This window comes from Myodes glareolus, chromosome 19 (genome assembly GCF_982192425.1).
Source record: "Myodes glareolus chromosome 19, mMyoGla1.1, whole genome shotgun sequence".
Lineage (NCBI taxonomy): Eukaryota > Metazoa > Chordata > Mammalia > Rodentia > Cricetidae > Myodes > Myodes glareolus.
In genome coordinates, this window is record NC_142044.1 from 26,669,175 (window position 1) to 26,694,173 (window position 24,999).

At 43.0% G+C, this 24,999-nt stretch overlaps 1 protein-coding gene across 1 annotated transcript; it reads left to right on the top strand.

The window, feature by feature from the left end:
- Positions 1-292: 292 nt before the first annotated feature.
- On the top strand, positions 293-15,943 carry LOC148118924 (gasdermin-C-like). The gene is given in 11 exon segments (XM_087898684.1): positions 293-503; positions 1,138-1,321; positions 2,375-2,537; positions 5,582-5,693; positions 8,179-8,361; positions 9,138-9,164; positions 10,625-10,651; positions 13,108-13,247; positions 13,763-13,892; positions 14,346-14,419; positions 15,016-15,943. Coding segments are annotated over 11 exon segments (1,491 nt in total). The 3' UTR covers positions 15,256-15,943.
- The last annotated feature ends 9,056 nt before the right edge of the window (positions 15,944-24,999 follow it).

A 24,999-nucleotide genomic window follows, 5' to 3' on the forward strand; every position in this document is an offset into this window, starting at 1 on the left:
TGGGAATTGAACCTGCACTTTGGCAGAACAGCCAGCACTATTAACCTCTAAGTCGTCCCTCCAGTCTTTGCCTCCATTCATCTTTTGATGAGCCTTTAGTCTGAGTCTGTATTTTGACTATTTTGGAATAGTCCAAGGATAACTTGGTTGTGAATATTTTTGCTGCATGCTGATGTGGGGGCTCTCTCACATTTTGGTGGTTTATTAAAAATACCAGGAATCACTGAGAACCAACTACACCCTTTCTCTTCTAAAATAAACTTTTCTCTTCCTTCTGTCTGATATTAGCAACATGCCTTACTCATTTGACTTGGTTTGCAAGGATGTGGTCAAAAAGCTTCAAGGAAAAGGTCTGTGTCCCGTTAAACGTCTGTCAGATGCAAAGAAGTTCTGCCACTTTGCAATACTGCAGAAGACACCCCAGTCACTGTTTTGGAAATCTGAAGATATTCCAGTTGGATATTCCCTCCTGCAGATCTTAGAGCCAAATCTTCCAGACCCAGGTATTGTCAGCTAAGGGGCAGAGAAGTGAAAAAAACAGCATTTTCAGTGGCATAGCTTCCCAGAATCCAAGAGGTGGCCAGACAGATAGTTCATAAGCCATTCTGTTTAAAGGCAAAAGATAAAGAAGGTCCTGTAGGAATCCACTCATTTTCTGGACTTTTCCTTGTATTTGGTCGTAAAGAGCCTCTGTAGATGGAGATATGATACCCATGTCACAAAAAAGCAATTGAGGTTTCTAAAACAACTTTTAAAAGTTACACAGTTCAAACTGGTAGAATTAGGATCTAGACTGAGGTCAATCTGTTTGCAGGTCCCAGGTATTTTTCTTTTTCAGCGAGAGGCCCTGGGGCTGTATTCTGTACTTAGAAGGATGATTCCAGGGGACGTCTAGACCCTGCACACATGATGCTTTTTTTCCCAAATTAAGACAATGCTTGCATTGGTTTGGTGTTTTGTCCTCTGTATTAATTTATATTTTAGATATTAATTATTATTATATATTAATATGTAATGATTAATCAGCTTTTTGACTAAATTTTAAATGAGGAGGGAAATGACCTCATATTTCTCATTCTCCAGAGTAGCTGTTCCACAGGAATTCTTGGCTAAATTTCTGTCCCCTTTCCTCTTCAGAGCCTGAAGTGTCAGATCCTATCACCCTCAAACACACTGCATTCCAGAAACTGAAGGCCAACATGGGTGTCAACGTCATTGCCGAAGGAAGTGTGTCAACAGAGTTTGTTCAGTCTTATGGATACAACATCGAGGTTCAGTGTACCAGCATCCCAGATTCAAAACTGGAAAGTCTTCAAAACAGGTGAAAGAATTGGTCAGCAAAGTTTCAGGATGTGATGTTGCTGGCAAAGAAGCACTGAGCAGGTTTTATGGCAACTTACATTATTCTGCTTTATTTTTTTACAAGTCATTGAAATAATACAGTTTTCTAGTAATACTTATTAATACAGACTCATTCGTTACTGTTCTATTAATGTGATGGGGACAGAAAGGCAAGGTAGAGAGACAAAAATTCTGATGTGATAGGTTTCTGTCCATTGCCCAGAGAATGGGCATGTAATGAGAAGAGAATCTTAGAAGTCGATGTTTGAAATATTAATTAAAACGTAAAGAAAAAGACTGGAACAATCACTTGAACTCCCCAAGCTTTGGGACTTAGTTGACTTCTAACACATCTCTTATGAGGTGTAATTAGAAGCCCAAATCCATGCTTCACGTGCAGCATTTTGGTGTCATATGTGCACATAAGTATAAGTCAGTAACATATTATCACTCCATCTGGTAATTGTTATTTTAAATAATTCTTTATTACATTGATTTATATTCTCTCTCTCTCACTCTCTTGCTCTCTCGCTCTCTCTGTGAGTGTGTGTGTGTGTGTGTGTGTGTGTGTGTGTGTGCATGTGTGTGTGCATGTGCACCTTCATGCCATGGCTCAAATATGGAAGTCAGAGTACAACTTGCTGGAGCCAAATCTCTCCCTTTGCTGTGTGTGTCTGGGAAACAAACTCATGTCAAAAACCAAACCACCTCTACCTGTTGAGCCATCCTACCAGCTCAGTAACAATTATTGTTATGACAAGAACATTTACTGTCTACTCTCTTAGACAATTTGAAGTGCATGTTGCATATAGTCAACTATGACTACTTTGGACTTTAATGTGTCTTCTGGGGATCTGATTTCGTGTCTTCACAAGTGCATGGCCAGCACTTTATAGACTGAACCACATCCCCAGCCTGAGCCAATCTCTTTCATGCTTAGAGGCTGGCTCACAGTTTCTGGATTTTTTTTTCTTGATTTGGTTTCTATCAAATTAGCCATTTGGATCTTTTCATTTTTATTTTACACCTTCAGGAAACTTCTGGATAAGGAGCCATCATTTGTGCAGGATTGCCGGATGGGAAGGAAGGACCTGTATGTGGTGACAGAGGCCTTTGAAGTGACCAAGGACACTGTGCTGGAAGGCAGTAGCAGTGTTGACCTGTCAGGAAAAGTACTCATCCCCCAGGTTGCCAAGGTATGGATAGAGATGGGAAGAAAACAGCCAGTGTAGCCAGGGCAGCCTGGCTTCCCAAGAGCTCTGGGCTGCAGTTTCTAGGACAGAGTGAGGTCCCTTATTCTCCCTGCTGGCATGGAGTATATGCTAACTCCTGGTCTTAGATTGCATTATTTTTTGTAAACTTATTTTTTAATTGATTCTTTGAGAATTTCACATCATGTCCTCCAATCCCACCCATTTCCCAGTCCCTCTCTATCAACTCTTCCTCCATGTAGCGTCCATCACGAGGAAAACGTAAAAAGGAATAATAAATAAAAAACCACAAATAAGAATATCAATTAAACAAACAGAAAACCAAATGAAGCAAAAACAATTAATTAAAATAATAAAAACATAAATAAGAATATTTGTAACATGAGGGCCGGCTTATTGGGGTTTCTATCCCGCCCGGTACCCCACAGCTGACAAGTTCCAAAGAAAACTACACAGAGTCTACATTAGGTTATAAGCTGATTGACCCATTAGGTCAGGCTTCCTATTAGTCCGTGTAACTTATATTAATCCATTATCATTATCTATGTTAGCCATAATGGCTCAGTACCTTTTCCAGCAATGGCAGCTTACATGTTGCTTCTTCAGTGATCTGGGCAGGAATGGAGAGGGAGCTTCCTAAAACACTCCCAGTCTCTTTGCTCCACCTCTACTTCCTGTCTGACTTTCCTGCCTATACTGGCTGCTTGGCCAATCAGCGTGTTATTAAAATATGATTGACAGAATACAGATAATTCTCCCTCACCAAATATTAACCTAACAAACGACAAACAAAAACAAACAAACAAATAAACAAATCCAAACAAAACAGCAAAACACTTTGCTCTTCCATCTTTTCTGCCTCTCCATCCCCCTCTTCATTCATCTTAGTGGCACTGGGAACTCTGTATATCATGCAGTCAACTCTTTTGTTCAAACCCCTTTACTTACACATGTTCCTTGTGTAGCATGTTCCTGGTCATGTTCATGGCCTCTGGCTTCTGGTACACCATCATCACTGGACTCTCGCCGATATTCCTTTCAAATATCCTGCTATTGCCCAGAGTCATGGAAATCCTGAGGATATGGGTCTCAGGAGCAGTCCCTTCACGGGCTCCAGCAGGTCATAGATGGAGTAAATGTTGGGGAGTGCCAACTCAAAGCCCTGAATACTGGCCTGTGTGGTAGCTGAGTTGGTTAGTAAGGGCTGTTGGGACCATCTCTCTTGGGTGAGAGCCTAAGGTAGCTTTCCAATGCCCGTGGTGAGGGTTGGGGGCAGCTTTCCCAAATTTAAGAGTGGAAAGAAATCTCCCAACAGGTGCCTGGTCAGCTGGAGGCAGGTACAGTTCTCTGGGGAGGAGGGTCTGGCTCTCTCTGGGTCAGAGAGGGGCAGGGCCAGCCAGTTTGCTCAGATGGTCAGATTACATTCTAACACCCTCATTTATAATGCTTCAACACATAGGAAGGAAATTTCAATAAATTCCAAAGTAGATGTGATTTTCGATATGATGTTCTGTTTTGTGTAAATGATAGATGCTGCAGAAATAGAAATGTGAGGGTTCTGTATTGTTTGCTCACACGTTTCAAGGCTGGGAAATATTGGAACAATGTTTAAATTCTTAAATTGAAGCTGTTAATCTATGTTCTATGATCATTTTATAACAAATACTTTTTGAGATAAGGTGTTAAATAACCTAGACTGTCTTCTACTGGTTGTGTAGCTGAGATTGGTCTTGAACTCTGGGTCCTCCTGTTTCCAATTTTCAAATGCTGTTGGATTACATGTATATTCACAATGCCTGGCTTTGATAAGAAATGTTTGAAGGGGAAATATTTAAATACCATTAAGCACATTTGGTTTACAAAAGCTACTCACCACAACCAAGCATTATTTAAAAATTAACATAAAATTCATTTATTAGCTTAAATATGGAATATTGTTTCTCCTCCCTGCCATATTTTAATGTGAAATTATTTATTTATGTGAAATTATAGCACTTTCAGGAAAAATGACTGTAGCTGGAAATACGAATCCTGAATGAGACAACCCAATCAAGAATGGCAAGTGATGCCTATTGTCACTCAGGCACAAGAGGCCTCTGGGCTCCAGCAGACGGTCCTGCACTCAGTGCTGGTCTGGCAGCACTAGAGGAACTCATTGAGTTTAGTAAAAATTAAAAAACAAAAAGAGCACAAGAAGTTTGGATGGGAAAGTGATGGGAACGAGATAAAGGAGGAGCTGGAAATGAGTTAATGAGGTGTGAGCTCGATCAAAATACATTATATATATTTAATACATATATATAGTACATTTATATATCTATATATAATTATCAAACATTAAACCATATTTAAGAAAAGGAAGTTGTTCATTAAAAAAGGTAAAACAACTTAAAAGGAATTCCAGCCTAGAATTCTATCTCCTTCAATTGTGAACCAAATGTAAAGATGTGTTTAGATATCAAGGTTTTCAGGCATGTACCTCACAGTTCCCCTGAAGATAATCGGTAACAGGAAGACATCACACTGCCCAATAGATACAAGATCTGGAATGAGGAGAAGTTACCTTGAACAACATCTGACAGAGAGTGCACACCAACACTGACACCCAGAATATGAGTGGAGCAATAAGCACTGAGAGCCAAGTAGGAGAACGAGACCCTCATCTCGGAGGGAGACAGTAAATCAAACACCTACTTGGGAAAATATCAGGACATTGTAATAGGGCTGGTTGTGTGGCTCAGTGGTAAATACTAGCCTGGCATTCATGGTGCTCTGGATTCAATTGTCAAGCCTCTCCAGGTACAGGCCCCAAATTTCAATATAGGTAAATAGTGTCATACAGGAGGAGAAGCAGTAACTGGACATGGGGACCAGGAGGAAGGGGAAGCGAGGGACTGCTAGTGTTTTGTCACAAGCTTTCTAGATTATTTGACTTTTCAATTACAGGCATATGTTGCCTTGATTAAAACTAAACATAATTTTTATGAGACAAAGAGCTATAAAACTTTGGAAATGTCTTGTCTCCCCAGGCTCAAGCCCAGAAACAGTGGCAAAGGGAGACAACGGATTCAGTGCCTATCCAAAAGGGTGCGGTGGTGGCCTACAAGAAGAAGTAACTTGTCATTGAGAATGACACTTGTGGTGAGAAGACGTGGGGGGAAAGTGGGAGTGGGGTGTCCAAAGTCCTGGACCTCCTCTTCTTTCCTGACTATAGACCAGAGGAACACTCCTTATTGTCCCAACCACATATACCACCATCATTAGCCACCTCTAAACAAGGCGAAGCTCCAATACAGCTAACTCGAAACACAGAGATAGCCCCACATGTGGAAGAGGATACAACTTAGGAGGCTAACATGGAAGTGTCTTTAGCTGATGAAGCCCAAGCCCAATCCCAGACATCTGTAGTCATTTGTTTCTAGTCATTCAAGGTCCCGCTCCACTCAGAAGTTCAGAGGGATCTCCAGGCCCACCATGTGATCCTTAAACCCATATTAATGCTCCATAAAATAATGGATGCACAACACAAATGGAATTGTGGGCAGATGCCTGAACAACAAAGCACAGGAGTTTTTTTATGGCTCTGAACTTGAAATGTACCACCCTAACACACACACACACACACACACACACACACACACACACACACCATGGGTTCAGAACCATGCAGTTGGACAGAAGTGTCTGCTTTAGGCATAGTCCTGTGTTATGTGAGAGCCAGAACATGAGTAGGTCTTAGAGCTCAAAACTCCTCCTCAATGTGGAATGAAGCTCCTCAGAAAAAAAAAGGGGGAAGGCTTTCAAGCATATTCATGAATACACATGTGCATATGTGCACGTGTACACCCTTAAGTACATCACACACAAACATACACACCCCTGAAATATCTGCCTTGTAAATTCTGGTCAAGGGAATGTTCTGGACTCAATCCTCTAGTTGGCAGCAATAGACAGGGAAGCTGGACTCCACAGTATAGTACAGTTAGTTGATGAGAAAGATTGTCCACACTCTACCAGCACCCTTGACTGACTCACAGGATGGTGAGTGGGTACAATGTTGGAGATGCCTTTGAAATGCCTGGAGGAGATGTCCTTACTGGCACAGATCATGTTACATGAAAAGAGCTTTCATTCATTTATGGAGGGAAAGAAAATGATCCCTTTCCTAAAACATTAACAGCAAGCAAAAGAAAGGAAGGATGGAAGGATGGAAGGAAGGAAGGAAGGAAGGAAGGAAGGAAGGAAGGAAGGAAGGAAGAAAGGAAGAAAGAAAGATCCAATCTGATTAGATCAGTCAGATGTTGTTGTGGAGGCCGAATCCAGGGTTGTTCCCTGGAGGATAAAATGTAAAGGTTAAGGTGTACATGGAAGGAACAAAGTGCTGTCCCCTGTAGAGGGCACTTAGGGGAGCTGACTAAAGGGGGTGTGTGTGTGAGAAGAGGAGATGATGGGAGGGGTCTCTGGGGTGAGGGCTTCTGAAGGTGCAGAGAATGTTGTCAGGTCAGGACAGAGCTTGGTGAACTGAGGGACTAAATACAGGTTGGGGCCGATTGCATTGCTGGTCACTTACTTCCTGTCTTCATGTCAGCTTGGGGGCAAAGTCTCATTCGCTTTACACAGGAGAAGGCCAGTTTTCTCCTAAGCAGCTGGCTGGTGATGTGACAATTATTAAGTTCTTTTTGATCGGATCTGAGGACTAAGTTTGTGCTTGCCAATCAGCAAACAAACATGGTCCCAGGTTGGTTCCCTTCCCTGCTGTACCTGATTGTGTAAACAAGATGCCCCGCTCACCCCCTAATGCTCAGAATGTGACTTTCATACTCTTTGAAGTTTGCTTTTTGTTTAACTTTGTTTAGTTCACATGTTAAATGCTGTCATTTTTCTTCCCAGGTTCATTTCGTGTGTCAGATGCTTGAACTTGTTGTTTGAGAAGTTTCAGAACTCAGCATATTACTATGAATATAACGCAGAACAATGCAAGATTGCCATATTGAGAGTATATGGAAGAGGCAGCTAGTAACTGAAGGCTAACAAGAAGCCCATATGACAGGGCAGGGGAAATATCTATGGAGTATTTTTTTATTTTTATTTCATGAGTATTTCTGTTTTGCCTTCCTTAAGTGTACTATGTCCATACAATGCTCAAAGAAGGCCATAGTACTGTCCTTTGCAAGAGCAACACTGGTTGTCAACTGTTGGTCTTGCTCTCCAGTCCTCATGGGGTAATTCTTGAAGGTCAGAGGGCATGGTGGTCCCCTAAATGCTTATTTAAAATGCAGGTTTCAGGCTGCTGAGCTGATTTGACTGGTAAAGGTGTCTGTTGCCGGGCCTGATGTCTTGAGTTCCACCTCCAGGTCCAACATGTTGGAAAGAGATAACTGACTCAAAGAGTTGTTCTCTACAAGTGCTCTGTGGCATGCACACACCATAAATAAACAAATAAACAAAATTCAATAAAAATAAAATGCAATTTTCAGGACACCTGTCAAAGGATCTGATTCACAGGTCACAGAGGCTACTGTCTAGGTTGACATCATCCATGGTGTCATGAGAGCCTGAGAGTTCCTAACTGGGGTGTTAGCAAGTGTTTCTGCCCCTCTTCTAACTGAGTCTCTTTGTCATTCAGTCATTCTCCGTTCCGCTAAAGATAAGAAGAAAGCCATTCTAGATATGTTTTACATACCACATTTTCTGCGAAGTGGTTATAGTCGGTCAGACATCCGGGGCAGTCCACTTTCTCTAAAATTGGATCCAAGCTTCCATGGCTCAGGCTTAAAAATCCAAAAATACTCTGATTTCTTTGACATGGGTAAGCCATTGTTGGACAGGATCTCCTGGGAATGTATTTACCATAGGAAATTTCTCATGCAAGTAGAATTGCATGGTGAAAAGCAAGGGTGGATGGAGGAGATAGAAAGGTCCTAGATAGGGGGAAGGGTGGAGAGAGTGAGTCTTGGTGAGTGAACCTTTCTGGGGATATGACAATGGAACCTATTCCTCCATGCTGACAACTGAAAACTCACTTGATTGCCTTTGTCCATGGTCTTGAGGTCTGGTTTCTGCACAAGGGGTAGGGGTAGAAGAGAGAGGAATTTTGGGGATACACGCAGAAAGAAGGTCAAATACTAATTCTTGCATGGGGCAATATGTTTTCACTTGTTAGCCTGGAATATCTCTCCAATTGGTGAGTGTGTGTCTGGTGCGGTTATTATGGAGAGCCGGGTGATGCTCCTGTGGTCAACCCTAGCTCTGACTCTGGTTCCTGTGGGATGGAAAAGATCATGAAAGGCCAGTGTGGAGAAAGCATAGGCAGGGAATGAGGCAGGGGAAGATGGCAGGAGAGAGACACAGTCTATGACTCAAGAACAAAGTGAGGATATGGGTGGTGGTGGTGCATGTCTTTTATCTCAGCACTTGGGAGGCAGAGGCAGACGGATCTCTGTGAGTTTGAGGCCAGCCTGGTCTACAGAGTGAGTTCCAGGACAGGCTTCAAAATTACAGAGAAACCATGTCTTGAAAAAAACAGGAAATAAAAAGAACAAAGTGAGGATGCCGAAAGGTGACAACTTTTGCTTCTTTTTCTAGAAAACATTGAGGAAGTCTATGATGAAGGTGAGTGCTTGCTTTCTTTCATTCATTCATTCTTTCTTTCTTTCTTTCTTTGTTTCTTTCTTTCTGCCTCTCTCTCTCCCTCTCTCTCTCCCTCCCTCCCTTCCTTCCTCCTTCCCTTCATCCTTCTTTCTCTCCCTTCCTGCCTTTTTCTTTTCTTCATTCTTTTTTATTTTCTCTTAGAGGAATCCTGTGTTCTAACAGGACACCGCAGGCTTAGAACTCAAATGAGAACTTTCCTTGGGATTAGGAAACTGAGGTCCACTTTCACATTTGTAGTTAGTTCAACTCTCACATGCACAGCTGTGAGCACTAGTGTACAGAAAGGACTTAGGAGGAAGCAGCATTCCTCCAGCATGGCAAGGTGAGATACTGGGATGAAAGAGCCCGTGTCTTTGCAGCTTCCGCTACAGCATCTTCTCAGTCACAGATCACCCGGAGGACACTTGGGAGAACCAGAGCATCCTGAAATGCAGTGCTGGGCTAATTCTTCATAGGCGGTCTGGAGACTTACTAATTAGTGTAGCTCTTACGTGCCAGGTGTCTGATGAACACAAACTCCTTGACTCCTCACCATGTCCCATTTGTCACATTGCAACCTGATCCTGAAACAGAGGACTGACATCTCTGGGGTGAACAGGACATTTCTTTCCTGACATCTCCCAGAAATGCACACATGGTCACTTTTCTCCCACTGTGATAAGCAGTTGTCAGCATTTCCATCTCCTCTTCCAGTGCAGTGTCAAAGCTGCCAGTATTCTAGTGTCTAGTGTTTACTAGCTTCATGAGAGTTGCCTCCTGGCACTCAAGCAGACTACCAATGGAGACATTTTTAGTCACTCAAAATGGTAGTGAAGGGGAAGGGCTTACCATCCCAGGGATACTTAATTGAAAAACTCACTTGATTGCCTTTGTCCACGGTCTTGAGGTCTGGTTTTTACACAAGGGGTGGGGGTAGAAGAGAAAGGAATGTTGGGGCTACATGTGGAAAGAAGGTCAAATACTAATTCTTGCATGGGGCAATATGTTTTCATTTTTAAGCCTGGAATATCTCTCCAATTGGTGAGTGTGTGTCTGGTGACGTTATTATGCAGATCCGGTTGATGCTCCTGTGGTCAACCCTAGCTCTGACTCTGGTTCCTGTGGGATGGAAAAGATCATGGAAGGCCAGTGTGGAGAAATCATGGGCAGGGAATGGGGCAGGGGAAGATGGCAGGAGAGAGATATAGTCTGTGTCTCAAGAACAAAGTGAGGATATGGGGGGTGGTGGTGCATGTCTTTTATCCCAGCACTTGGGAGGCAGAGGCAGACGGATCTCTCTGAGTTTGAGGCCAGCTTGGTCTACAGAGCTAGTTCCAGGACAGGCTTCAAAATTACAGAGAAACCATGTCTTTAAAAAAAACAGGAAATAAAAAGAACAAAGTGAGGATGCCGAAAGGTGACAGTTGTGCTTCTTTTTCTAGAAAGCATTGAGGAAGTCTATGATGAAGGTGAGTGCTTGCTTTCTTTCATTCATTCTTTCTTTCTTTCTTTGTTTCTTTCTTTCTGCCTCTCTCTCTCTCCCCCTCTCTCTCCCTCCCTCCCTCCCTTCCTCCTTCCCTTCATCCTTCTTTCTCTCCCTTCCTTCCTTTATCTTTTCTTCATTCTTTTTTTATTTTCTCTTTGAGGAATCCTGAGTTCTAACAGGACACCGCAGGCTTAGAACTCAAATGAGAACTTTCCTTGGGATTAGGAAACTGAGGTCCACTTTCACATTTGTAGTTAGTTCAACTCTCACATGCACAGCTGTGAGCACCAGTGTACAGCGAGGACTTAGGAGGAAGCAGCATTCCTCCAGCATGGCAAGGTGAGATACTGGGATGAAAGAGCCCGTGTCTTTGCAGCTTCCGCTACAACATCCTCTCAGTCACAGATCACCCGGAGGACACTTGGGAGAACCAGAGCATCCTGAAATGCAGTGCTGGGCTAATTCTTCATAGGCGGTCTGGAGACTTACTAATTAGTGTAGCTCTTACGAGCCAGGTGTCTGATGAACACAAACTCCTTGACTCCTCACCATGTCCCATTTGTCACATTGCAACCTGATCCTGAAACAGAGGACTGACATCTCTGGGGTGAACAGGACATTTCCTTCCTGACATCTCCCAGAAATGCACACATGGTCACTTTTCTCCCACTGTGATAAGCAGTTGTCAGCATTTCCATCTCCTCTTCCAGTGCAGTGTCCCTTCCTTCCAGAGTGCCAAAGCTGCCAGTATTCTAGTGTCTAGTGTTTACTAGCTTCATGAGAGTTGCCTCCTGGCACTCAAGCAGACTACCAATGGAGACATTTTTAGTCACTAAAATGGTAGTGAAGGGGAAGGGCTTACCATCCCAGGGATACTTAATTGAAAAACTCACTTGATTGCCTTTGTCCACGGTCTTGAGGTCTGGTTTTTGCGCAAGGGGTGGGGGTAGAAGAGAGAGGAATGTTGGGGCTACATGCGGAAAGAAGGTCAAATACTAATTCTTGCATGGGGCAATATGCTTTTACTTTTTAGCCTGGAATATCTCTCCAATTGGTGAGTGTGTGTCTGGTGGGGTTTTTATGGAGATCTGGGTGATGCTCCTCTGGTCAACCCTAGCTCTGACTCTGGTTCCTATGGGATGGAAAAGATCATGGAAGGCCAGTGTGGAGAAAGCATGGGCAGGGAATGGGGCAGGGGAAGATGGCAGGAGAGAGACACAGTCTGTGTCTCAAGAACAAAGTGAGATGGGTGGTGGTGGTGCATGTCTTTTATCCCAGCACTTGGGAGGCAGATGCAGACGGATCTCTGTGAGTTTGAGGCCAGCCTGGTCTACAGAGCTAGTTCCAGGACAGGCTTCAAAATTACAGAGAAACCATATCTTCAAAAAACCAGGAAAATAAAAAGAGCAAAGTGAGGATGCCGAAAGGTGACAGTTGTGCTTGTCTTTCTAGGAAGGATTGAGGAACCCTATGATCAAAGTGAGTACTTTCTTTCTTTCTTTCTTTCTTTCTTTCTTTCTTTCTTTCTTTCTCTCTTTCTTTCTTTTCTTCTTTCTGCCTCTCTCTCTCTCTCCTTCTCTCCCTCCCTCCCTTCTTCCTTCCCTTCATCCTTCTTTCTCTCCCTTCCTGCCTTTTTCTTTTCTTCATTCTGTTTTATTTTCTCTTGGAGGAATCCTGAGTTCTAACAGGACACCGCAGGCTTAGAACTCAAATGAGAACTTTCCTTGGGATTCAGAAAACTGAGGTCCACTTTCACATTTGTAGTTAGTTCAACTCTCACATACACAGCTGTGAGCACTAGTGTACAGAAAGGACTTAGGAGGAAGCAGCATTCCTTCAGCATGGCAAGGTGAGATACTGGGATGAAAGAGCCCGTGTCTTTGCAGCTTCAGCTACAACATCCTCTCAGTCACAGATCACCTGGAGGACACTTGGGAGAACCAGAGCATCCTGAAATGCAGTGCTGGGCTAATTCTTCATAGGCGGTCTGGAGACTTACTAATTAGTGTAGCTCTTACGTGCCAGGTGTCTGATGAACACAAACTCCTTGACTCCTCACCATGTCCCATTTGTCACATTGCAACCTGATCCTGAAACAGAGGACTGACATCTCTGGGGTGAACAGGACATTTCCTTCCTGACATCTCCCAGAAATGCACACATGGTCACTTTTCTCCCACTGTGATAAGCAGTTGTCAGCATTTCCATCTCCTCTTCCAGTGCAGTGTCCCTTCCTTCCAGAGTGTCAAAGCTGCCAGTGTTCTAGTGTCTAGTGTTTACTAGCTTCATGAGAGTTGCCTCCTGGCACTCAAGCAGACTACCAATGGAGACATTTTTAGTCACTAAAATGGTAGTGAAGGGGAAGGGCTTACCATCCCAGGGATACTTAATTGAAAAAAATGTTCTCACTTTCTGATTGATGTTACTTTCTGCGAATAGATTTCAAGCACCTACAAAATGAGGTTTCCCAGATAACAGAGGTACTGGCCATGCTTTCTAAGGATTTTCAAGAAGTTTTGTACTCCAGCCTGCTTCCCATGATCAGTGACAGAGAATTTCTATATGACCTGATGAACAAGGTGAGAGTTCCATACCCACCTAGAGATGATCTAACCTGTAAGGGTCAGCTGGGTGATGGGGATGCCAAGATACAGGAGGGAGTATGGATGCTTGTGTTGCTCAGGAATCTGAGAGGGATGTTCAAGATTAGGGATTCTTGCTTCATGCCCAAAGAGGAGTGCTCAGTGTTTGGCCCTGAATTCTGCTCAGATTGTCCCTGGGGGAGGCATAACCTATAGACCACACCATGCTTAACTCCTCGGTATGTACGCATATTACACAATAGTTTGCGCCAGATATGGGAAGCTGAAGCTACTTGCAGGAGTGTTGCAATTTCAAGGCCTTTCTTGATTGCATGGCTAGTTCAAATCTAGCTTGGGTGACAGACTTAGACCCTGTTACAAACAAGAGAAAAATGAATGAAAAAAGGAGCCAGGCTGTTGCTTCATGGCAGGGGACTCATTTAGCATATATAAAGCCATCCTCTCCCCAGCACTGGGAATGCTGTTATTAACAGAACACCTGTCTCTTCTAGCTGGAATTGGATCAGTTCGGGCATATGGATGGCCCGGGTGATGTTTTTCTAGATAAGCTGCGACAGGACTCCATACTCTCATGGACTGACTTCAGGAACCTCATTCTTTATCTTCTTCAAGCCCTAATGGGTAAGAATGATTTGAGGGAAGTGTGGGCGAGACCTCATGGTGGCTCTCACAGGGCTGTTTCAGATGCTACCTCCCCAAAGCTCTTGAGTTATCACGGTCATTCTCACATCACCCTCCTCTCTAAGGCCAGCAAGGCCAGAATGATAACAGTTCATGGACCGCAGATGGAGACTGAGGTGTAGAAAGTGAGCAGTCACCAAGCTCCTGGCACATCCTTGGTGGAAGATGATTCCTCCCTCAGCCCTTAGATTTTCAGGCTCTGGGTCATGTCACTTTGGATTCTGGAGCTCATCTCATAGGCAGGAGAAATTTCTAGGGCAGTGAGCTTGACCTTCAAGTCCAATGGGGCATAACGCTCTGTCCTAGAATTCTTCTCTCATTGGCTGTCCTCATTCATGGTGAGAGGAAAATGTTGAGTCTGTCACTCTGTCTCTTTATGTGTCCTTTCCCCAGTGCTGAGTGATACCCAACTCAAGCTGCTGGCCCAGTCTATGGAGAAGAGGCTCCTCCTCCATCAACTAGAGCTGGTAAGAAATCCCCAAGGACTGACATTCAGGGAGGGGGCGAGGGAAACAGAAAGAGAAAAAACATTCTAGAAGAAAGTAATAAATTTTCCACAGGGAGAGGAGTCGGGAACCTCCTGGTTGCTTTCTCATTCTGTGGAGCAGGCAGGTGGGTTTTGAGCCTGTCAGGAACATCTCTCTGTTTATCACAGCCTCATTAGCAAGTCCCACTGAGTCTAAATTAGCCACCTAGGAAGGCAGCTCTGTAGAAGTTCAGGGGATGAAAGTCAGTTACAGCCTTCTTTATTTACAGTTGCCCTTTGTAAACTGTCTTCTCTTCTCATATGTTTATCTATAAATACAAATGTGTGCCTAGCCATGTGCATATATGTGCACAATCACACACATACACACACACACACACACACACACGCACATAGATGGCACTCCTGTGTAGCATAGGATTTTATTATTACTGTGTTGTAGCTGAGGAACCAACTCAAAGTGGGTTCAGATTTTGCTTAGTTCATTATCCTGTATGGTTCCTGGCTGTCAGGACAGAAGGTTTTTCACCCTGGTGTCAGAGTCTGGTCTTTCCAACCTGAGAGTTCTTCTTCTAGGTAAAGAGCATCCTGCAGCCGAACTTCAAGTATCCCTGGAACATCCCCTTCACTCTCCAGCCTCAGCTTCTTGCCCCACTGGGGGGTGAGGGCTTGACCATTTCTTATGAATTGCTGATGGAGTGTGGTCTGAAGATGGAGCTGAATAATCCAAGATCAACTTGGGATCTGGAAGCCAAGATGCCCCTGTCTGCCCTTTATGGGAGCCTGTCATTTCTGCTGCAACTTGTAGAAGACTAAATCTTCCTCAAAGCCTGTCCCCAGCCTAGTCCATGTTGAGCCCTAGATACATTTGAGATATGACACCACAGCATCCATGGGAGTGGGGATTTCTGTTCATGTTCTAGGTGGTGGAAAAAAGGATGTAAGGATTCTTCTTTTGATATCACTACTCATTCACATTAGCATAAATAATCTATCTTGATTATATTCACCTCCCCCATTTTCCTTTTTTTATTTACTAATTATGTATACAGTGTTCTGTTTGCTTATACCCCTGCAGACCAGAAGAAGGCACTAGATATTATTATGGATGGTTTTGAGCCACCATATTGTTGCTGGAAATTTACCCAGAATCTCTGGAAGAAAAGTCAGTGCTCTTAACCTCTGAGTCATCACGCCAACCCCAAAGGCTGCATTGCTAAGGAATGTGGCTCCCCCTTCCCCAGCAGCATTAAATGGCTACAGTGTTTGAGGAAGAGGTGGGGCCTAACTGCCCCCTCTTCTATCCATGACGGAATGCTGATCGGCCTGGGTACTCTTGGTAGTGTCCAAGTAGTCATTGCTACTGTGAGTTTATGGGCCTAATATGAATGCCATAGCTTTGACATGTCCACGAGAAAGTTTACTGGCATCTGTGAAAACATCAAATTATAGGCTAAAGATTGAAACATTTTCTTCTATATAAAATAAATATTACTATACCTAATTGTGTTCATTTTGAATTGTTATTTGTGAAAGATGCTGGTGTCAGTAACTTTGGAATGCATTGGAAATAATTTGATGATATTTTTAGGTAGATAGTTATTAATGTAATATTTTTCATCTCCTTTTTAAAAATTTATTAGATTTTTAAAAAATATCAATCCAAGTTCCCACTCCCTTTCCTCCTCCCATTCCCTCCGCACCCCCTCCCACCCCATGCCCATCCATTCCTCAGAGAGCGTAAGGCACATTGCTTTGTGGAAGGTCCAAGGTCCTCCCTACTATCTCTAGGCTGAGCAAGGTATACATCCAAAGAGAACAGAGTCCCAAAAAGCCAATACATGCAGTAGGGATAAATCCTGGTGTCCCTGCCAGTGACCCCTCAGTCTGCCCCAGCCATGACACTGTCAACCACATTCAGAGGGACTAGTTTGGTTCTATGCTTGTTCCTTCCCTATCCAGCTGGAATTGGTGAACTCCTATTAGCTCAGGCAAGCTGTTTCAGGGGGTGAACCCATCATGGTCTTGACCTCTTTACTCATATTCTCATTCCTTTCACTAAAAATCTAATGAATTAAATTTTTTGTCAGAACATAGTACACATGGTATTTCAAACATTTGACCTAGATCTTAGAAGATATTCTCTTCAACCAATATGGGCACTATTCCATTTCTTTTCAAGTTTTTTTCTTTTTATTGTGGATTTTGAAACCTTGTCTTAGTTTATAATATGCAAAATATAAACAAAAATAAAAATACAGACGTTTTAACAGTTTCTAAAACCGGTAGAGTCCAACAAAATAGAGAGAAAAAAAGAAACTCTTCTCCTTGTCTCCCAAGTGTCCCTTCTGCCTTCCTCACATCACTGTAACAGGAGCAGGAAACAGACAGAAGTTGTCATGAAAGGATTTGAAAAGGCAGTGATTGACCCTACTTTGAAGTTGGAACCTTGGGAGTATCTTAGCTTCTATATGAAAAAAAAATCCCCATTTCCCAGACCTGTGTCCCTGAACTAGACCTCTTTTCTTTTTTAAATTATTACTTTATAAATAATACCAAATAAAATTTCCACTTCCTCCCCTCCTCCCACTTTCCTCCCAATCCCCTTCCCTCCCTACCCCTCCAGTCCTAAGAAAGTCCTGCCACATGGGAAGTCCAAGGTCCACTCCCCTCCATCCAGGCTTAGGAAGGTGTGCATTCAAATAAAATAGAATCCGCAAAAGCAAGTACATCAAGCAGAGTCAAATCCCAGTGCCATTATCATTGACTTCTCAGTCAGCCCCAATTGTCAGCCACATTCAGAGGGTCCAGTTAGATTCCATGCTCATTCAGTCCCAGTCCAACTGAATTTGGTAAGATCCCATTAGCTCAGGCACATTGTCTCAGTGGGTGGGCCAACCCCTCACGGTCCTGACTTCCTTGCTCATGTTCCCCCTCCTTCTGCTCTTCAATAGGACCTTGGGAGCTCAGTTCAGTGCTCCAATGTGGGTCTCTGTCTCTACCTCCATTCGTCACCTGACGAAGGTTCTATGGTGATATTCAAGATAGTCATCAGTCTGACCACAGGACAAGTCCAGTTCAGGCACCCTCTTCTCCACTGCCCAGGGTCCTAGCTGGGGACATCCCTGTGGACACCTGGGAACCCCTGTAGAGTCAAGTCTCTTGCCAACCACACAATGTCTCCCTTAATTAAGATATCTTCTTCCCTGCTCACATATCCATCCTTCCTCCATCTCAATCATCCCACTCCCCCAAGCTCTCCCCAACCCTCCCCTTCTCCCTTCTATCTATCCCTCTCCACTTCACCCCCCCCACCCCAATGCTCCCAAATTTTGCCTGACGATCTTCCAATTTCCAGGAGGATCTATATATGTTTTCCTTTGGATTCACCTTATTACTAATGTTCTCTAGGATTATCAAGTATAGGCTCAATGTCCTGTGTTTCTGAATGAAATCCACTAATGAGTGAGTATATACCATATTCATATTTTTGGGTCTGGGTTATCTCATTCAGAATAGTGTTTTCTATTTCCATCTATTTGCCTGCAAAATTAAAGATGTCATTGATTTTTACCGCTGAGTAGTACTCTAATGTGTAGGTGTACCACACTTTCTTTATCCATTCTTCCATTAAAGGGCATCTAGGTTGTTTCCAGGTTCTGGCTATTACAAATAATGCTGCTATGAACATAGTTGAACAAATGCTTTTGTAGTATGATTGGGTATCTCTTGGGTATATTCCCAAGAGTGGTATTGCTGGGTCCTGAGGTAGGTTGACTCCCAATTTTCTGAGAAACCACCACACTGATTTCCAAAGTGGTTGCACAAGGTTGCATTCCCACCAGAAATGGATGAGTGTTCCCCTTACTCCACATCCTCTCCAGCATAGATTATCATTGGTGTTTTTGATTTTAGCCATTCTGACAGGTGTAAGATGGTATCTCAAAGTTGATTTGATTTGCCTTTCCCTGATAGCTAAGGAAGTTAAACATGTCCTTAAATATCTTTTGGCCGTTTGAACTTCTTCTGTTGAGAATTCTCTGTTCAGTTCAGTATCCCATTTTTAATTGGGAAGGTACGGAAGGCTCACAAGCCGTGCCAGGAGTGGGAGGCGCAGACTTGAATGGGACAAGTGGAGGCCCCGCTGGAATTGAAAGCAGGTATGTTCTACTGGTCAGAACCCATCTGCGAATTTTTTGGGAGGTAAGTAGCTGGGGGTCACCCTCGAAAGGCTGGCCAGCAAATTTTAGTCAGCGCAAGGGTGAGTTGGCTCAATGGGTGCGGGCAGTTCTGCTCCAGTATTAAAAGGCCAATTGACAGGTCAGCTGTTAGGCCTTTTGGAGACACTAGGCACTGGTGTCAGGGTTGAGACAACACAAAAATTTGTTAAGACGGTTTCAGAGTCTAGTCCTTGGTTCCTACATGCAGGAGGTTTTAATATCACAAATTGGGAGCAGGTGAAGGCTGACCTTCATAATGCACTAAAAGAACAAGGACCTAGAGCTTTCTCCCTAACAATTTTTTCGCTATGGTGCTTAATCAGAGATGCTCTCCTCAGTAATAATGTTATAATGAAAGAGCAGTTAGAGGTTTTGAACAAAACCCTTGAGGAGATTCAAAAAGCAATATCTATAAACTCTATTAGGAGTTTTGAGGAGCAAAAAGATAGAAATATAGAGAATATAAAAGAGAAAGAAAAAATTCTAAAAGAAGAGAATACACTTTTAAATAAACAGCTAAAAAAGAGAAAGGAGAGATAACAAACAGAGATCTCTCAATGAGACCTCCACCACAAAAAAACATTTTCTGTCACCCCTAATCCTTGTGCTACTGCTTTCGCCCCTATAAACCTAGAGGTGAAAACCCAAGGGATACAAGACAGACCTAATTATCTAAATAGGGAGAGGTCAATTTATCCTGTTGAGGAAACTATTGATCAACAAATATAGAGGACCAGGCAGCTTAACACTCTGGCCTTTAAGGATATTAAGCAGTGAAAAGAAACAGTCATAACATATGGGGCACATGCCCCTTTCACCATGGCGCTACTGGAGTCTTTTGCAAAGCTCAACCTTATGCCCAATGACTGGATGCAATTTTGCAGGGCTTGTCTCTCGGGAGGGGATTATCTGCTTTGGAGGGGTGATATGCAAAAAAATTGCGAAAAGACCACATAAAATAATACCATCGCGGGTCTTCCCCAACATAATCTTAACATGCTAACTGGTAAAGTACAGTATGCTGGCTTAGCAGCACAGAATGCATACGATCCCACAATTTACACTCAAATAGCTGCTACAGCCATCAAAGCTTGAAAAACTTTGCCAAACAAAGGAGCGAATGAACAGCTTTCTAAAACCCTACAGGGGGCTTCAGAGCCATACTCTAAGTTTATCACCTTATTTATTTACCTGCCTCTTGCAGGTGGACAATCATATTTTTGGAGATATGAGCTCAGCCATGCCAGCCATAAAACAATTAGCCTATAAAAATGCTAACAGATTCTGCCAAGAGGTTTTGCACCCACATAAAAATGGAGATTTAAATGATTTTATCCATCTATGCAGGGACGTGGATAGCCCTCCCATGGTGGGTCAGGTAACTGCTTCTGCCCCTAGGGAAGTTCCAGGCAGAGCTAGATCTAGAAGTTGTTTTCATTATGGCAAGCGGGGACATTTTAAAAGGAACTGCCCAGTCGCTAAAGGGGCAGTTGATCCATCCAGAAAAAATCCAGGTATTTGCCCAAAATGTCATAAAGGAACACATTGGGCCAATGACTGTTTCTCTAAGATCGAAAGTCAGAAAATTCCCATCCCCATGTCAGGAAACGGGGGGGAGGGGGCAGCCCCGAGCCCCCAAAACGCAAATGTATGGGGCTATGAGCACACCAGACACTCCGATCAGATACATTCCTCAAAGAAACGCCTCACTGTCTGTGACCTTGCTCGAGGCACCTCAGGAGGTGCAGGACTAGCTCTGTATGCCTCTGCCTGAGCAGTATTGACCCCACTAATGAGTATGCAGGCCTTAGGGACTGGAGTATTTGGACCTATTCTGGAGGGCTCGATGGGGATAGTCTTGAGTAAAAGTAGCTCTATGCTCAAGGAAATTAAAATTTTACCAGAAATTATAGACTATGATTATACAGAAAAAAATCAAAGTTATAGTAAAAGCCACTATGGGAGTCCTTGTCATCCCTTAAGGGGAAATAATAGCTCTGCTGATGCTCTTACCCAGTTTTCACTTTGCTAATCCGTTCAATAAACAAGAACAAGGAGACAAAAGGTTTGGCTCTGCAGGATACCCTGGAACATTTTGGGTCTCTAGCCTAGAGAACCGCCCCACACTTACTTTAACTATCTCTGAAAAAAGTTCCAAGGCCTCCAGGACACAGGGCGGACTCTTCCGTGATTGCTAGAAAGCACTGGCCAACAACATGGCCTCTGCAGCCAGCCTCCACAGTGTTACAGGGGATAGGAATGGCCAATTCCCCAGAGTGCAGCACTCAATACTTAGATTTGGAGGATGAGGAAGGCCATAAGGACATTTTTAAACCATTTGTCCTGGAACACCTTCCTCTTAACTTGTGGGAAAGATGTTTTGCAGGCTATGGAAGCAGTTCTGACCACCAAACCTATGCAGCACATGCTCTCTAACCAGGGCTTCAACCCCGGTCGGGGTCTGGGCAAAAATCTACAGGGAAATATGCAAATTTTAGTCGACAAGAATATGATTCAGCAATTACCTGGACAGCATGCAGTGCTAAAAAATTTTTCTTAGGGGCCATTGCAGAGCAGCCAAAATACATTCCTATTAAATAAAAAACTAATAAACCTATTTGGATAGAACAATGGCCCCTAAATAAGAAAAAACTACAGGCTACTCAAACCTTGGTCCAAGAACAGCTGGAGGCAGAACATATAATCCCTTCCACTTCTCCCTGGAACACTCCTATCTTTGTTGTTAAGAAAAAAATCAGATAAATAAAGATTACTACAAGATCTTAGAGTAGGTAAATGATTACATGGAGGTTATGGGGTCTACTCAACCTGGCTTGCCACAACCTATGGGTATCCCTGCAGGATACCATCTGTTAGTTATTGACCTGAAGGACTGTTTTTTTCACCATTCCCTAACATCCTAAAGACTCCGATAAGTTTGCTTTCAATGTACCATCTACAAATTTCATAAAACCATACAAGCGTTACCAATGGGCAACCCTGCCCCAGGATATGGCTTACAGTCCTATCATTTGTCAGATGTTTATGACACAGGCTATTGCCCCAATAAGACATAAATATCCTCAACTGTATTTAATACACTATATGGACGACATCCTGTTAACAGGACAGGACCCAGAAATAGTTCTTGAGGCTTTTACTGACCTACAAGAATGCTTAACACATACTGGGCTGATGATTGCTTCTGATAAGGTACAACAATAATATCCATATCAATATTTAGGGCATCAGTTATTACAGACAGGAGTAAAACCTCAAAAAGTTACTCTTCGCTTAGATAAATTACAAACTGCTTGGGGACCTCAATTGGGTCCAGCCTAGTCTAGAAATCCCTACCGGAGTCTTAAAGCCACTTTTTAACATTCTACAGGAAAATCCAGACCCAACTTCCTCTCATGAGTTGACACCTCCGGCAAGACAATATATTTCTTTAATTAAAAAAAGGTTACATAAAACAAAAAAGGGGGATTATGGTTCCACCCCCAGGGAGCATTTGTCTTTCATTTTATACATTTTAAACTTTTTGACTGTTGACACTCGTTCCCATACTGCTGCTGACCGACATTGGCAGCCTGATTCCTCCAGGAAGCCTCTTGTTAAATGGAAAAATCTGGCAGACAACACCTGGTATGGTCCAGACCATGTATTAATTTGGGGCAGGAGAGCGATATGTGTCTTTCCACAGAACGCTGACCATCCCATTTGGGTACCGGAGTGACTGGTCCATGCTATGGATTCTCCTGTCCAGAGGTCTAAAGACGGGACAAAATCGAGAGATCCAGCGGCTGCTGACCTTTCCAGAGTAAAGAGCTCCTGGATTCCTGAAGCTGACAGCGGTGGCCTGTAGCCACGGGCCCTTCCCTTTCTCAGCTCCCTCCCCATGATCTGTCAGTCATTGCTATGGCTGTCAGAAGTGGCCACTGGATTTCCCTTTATTCAAACAGCAGCCCCTGCAGACGCTGTGGGTACCCTCTCAGGGCAGGTTGCAAATACCGTGGTCTCTCAAATTGAGCTAAATTTACAATTAAATGCTGCAGTTAATTTTTACAATTGGTTATGGTTTTTGACCACTGCTGGTCACAGAAAAAGCTTTTTGCTGTTTTTTATGGACCCTGGAGTACAAGATTTACTAATCAGCTATCATTTATTGTTCTAGTTAGCTATACCAGGGACCTTCCACCAGTGCTGAGACCTTACTTGAAAGGCTCCATTTTGAGCAGACTTTTAAGGATTATGTAGACACAGTCTCCTTTAGGAATGCTTGTATGCGCTGGGGCATCACTTTCATGATTTCATGATGCCATAAGCAAAGGCTAGCTCAGGTCAATGTTGCCACATGGCAAGTCCTTTTAGCATTTGCCCTGGAGTATCTCTCAGCGTAAATCTGGCTAAACTTGATGATGAGTGACTAATGAGCCAGAGACAGGTATGGTTTTATGGGAGACTACCCCAACCTAAGACAGGAAATATGTTTAGACCTAGATACTTTCCCCTGATGGACAAAGGTTTTTGCCTGACATCCATTGCCACCTAAGACAGGCCTAGTCACATAAATTTATATAAAAGGGGGGCCTGTAGGATCCCGGGTCTCCCTTGATCCTTGAGGCGCAAAGTGCAAGGACAGTTTATGCTAGCCAGCCAAGCTTCCTGCTAAATGCTGTGCTAGCTCTGCTTTGAGCCTGGTGTTTTAGCTATAGGCTTTGTTAAATCTTAAAGTGGTAATTTTCCACCTGCCCAGAAGAGTTCCCATGGTGCCTAAACCCCTCTCAACTGTCTGTCGCTCTCTCTCCACCCACTACCCCCTGCCTGGGAGGAATTTCTTACACAGTGCCAGGTTGTTAGAGCCTGGCTTCCTCGTCTCGCTGGGAGGGGAGCTCCTTTTCTGGGGAAAAGTATATAAACCTGACAGAAGCTAAATAAATTTGGCATTCGACTCTTGACAGATGACCCAGATTTCTTTGTGTTTGTGTGTCTCTGTTTAATCCTCAGGCCTTCGCCCAAGCTCATGGAAAGGTACAGAAGGCACACAAGCCGTACCGGGAATGGGAGGCGCAGAATCGAGTGGGACAGTATAGGATTGTTTTGGCTATTCTGGGTTTTTTGTTTTTCTATAATGTTGATTATGGTTCTCTCAAGGTCTGTGAAGAATTTTGTTGGGATTTTGATGGGGAATGCCTTGAATGTAGAGATTGTCTTTGGTAGAACTGCCATTTTTATATGTTGATCCTACCAATCCAAGAGCATGGGAGATCCTTGTATTTTCTGGTATCTTCTTCAAGTTCTTTCTTCAAAGACTTAAAGTTCTTGTTGAATAGATCTTTCACTTCCTTGGTTAGTGTTACCCCAAGATACTTTATGTTATTTGAGGCTATTGTGAAAGGTGATGTTTCTCTGATTTCACTCTCTGCTTCTTTATCCTTTGTGTATAGGAGGGTTACTGATTTTTTTGAGTTGATCTTGTATCCTGCCACATCACTGAAGGTATTTATTGACTGTAGAAGTTCTCTGGTAGAATTTTGGGGTCATGTCTGAACATTATCATATCATCTGCAGATAATGAAAGCTTGACTTCTTCCTTTCCAATTTGAATCCCCTTGATCTCTTTATGTTGTCTTATTGCTATTGCTAGAACTTAAAGAACTATATTGAAGAGATATGAAGAGAGTGGATGGCCTTGTCTTGTTTCTGATTTTGGTGGAATGGTTGTGAGTTTCTCTCCACTTAATTTGATGTGAGCTGTCAGCTTGCTGTATATTGCTTTTATTATATTTAGATATAACAATCTCTCCAAGACTTTTTATCATAAAGGGGAGTTGAATTTTGTCAAATGCTTTTTCAGCATCTAATACAATGATCTTAAGGTATTTTTTCTTTCAGTTTACTTATATGATGGATTACAGTGATAGATTTTCATATATTAAAACAGTCCTGCATCTCTGGGATGAAACCTACTTGATCACAATGGATGATTTTTTTATGTGATCTTGGATTCAGTTTCCCAGTATTTTATTGAGACTTTTTGCATCGATATTCATGAGTGAGACTGGTCTGTAATTCTATTTCTTCACTGAGTCTTTGTGTGGTTTTGGTATCAACTGTAGCTGATACCGGAGCTTAATAAAAAGACTCTTCTGTTTCTATTATGTGGAACACATTAAGAAATACAGGTATTAGCTCGTCTTGGAAGTTCTGGAAGAATTCTGCACTAAAACCATCCGGACCTGAGCATTTTTTTTTGGTTGGGAGGTTTTTGATAATGGTTTCTATTTCCTCATGACTTATAGGTCTATTTAAATTGTTCACTTGGTCTTGATTTAAT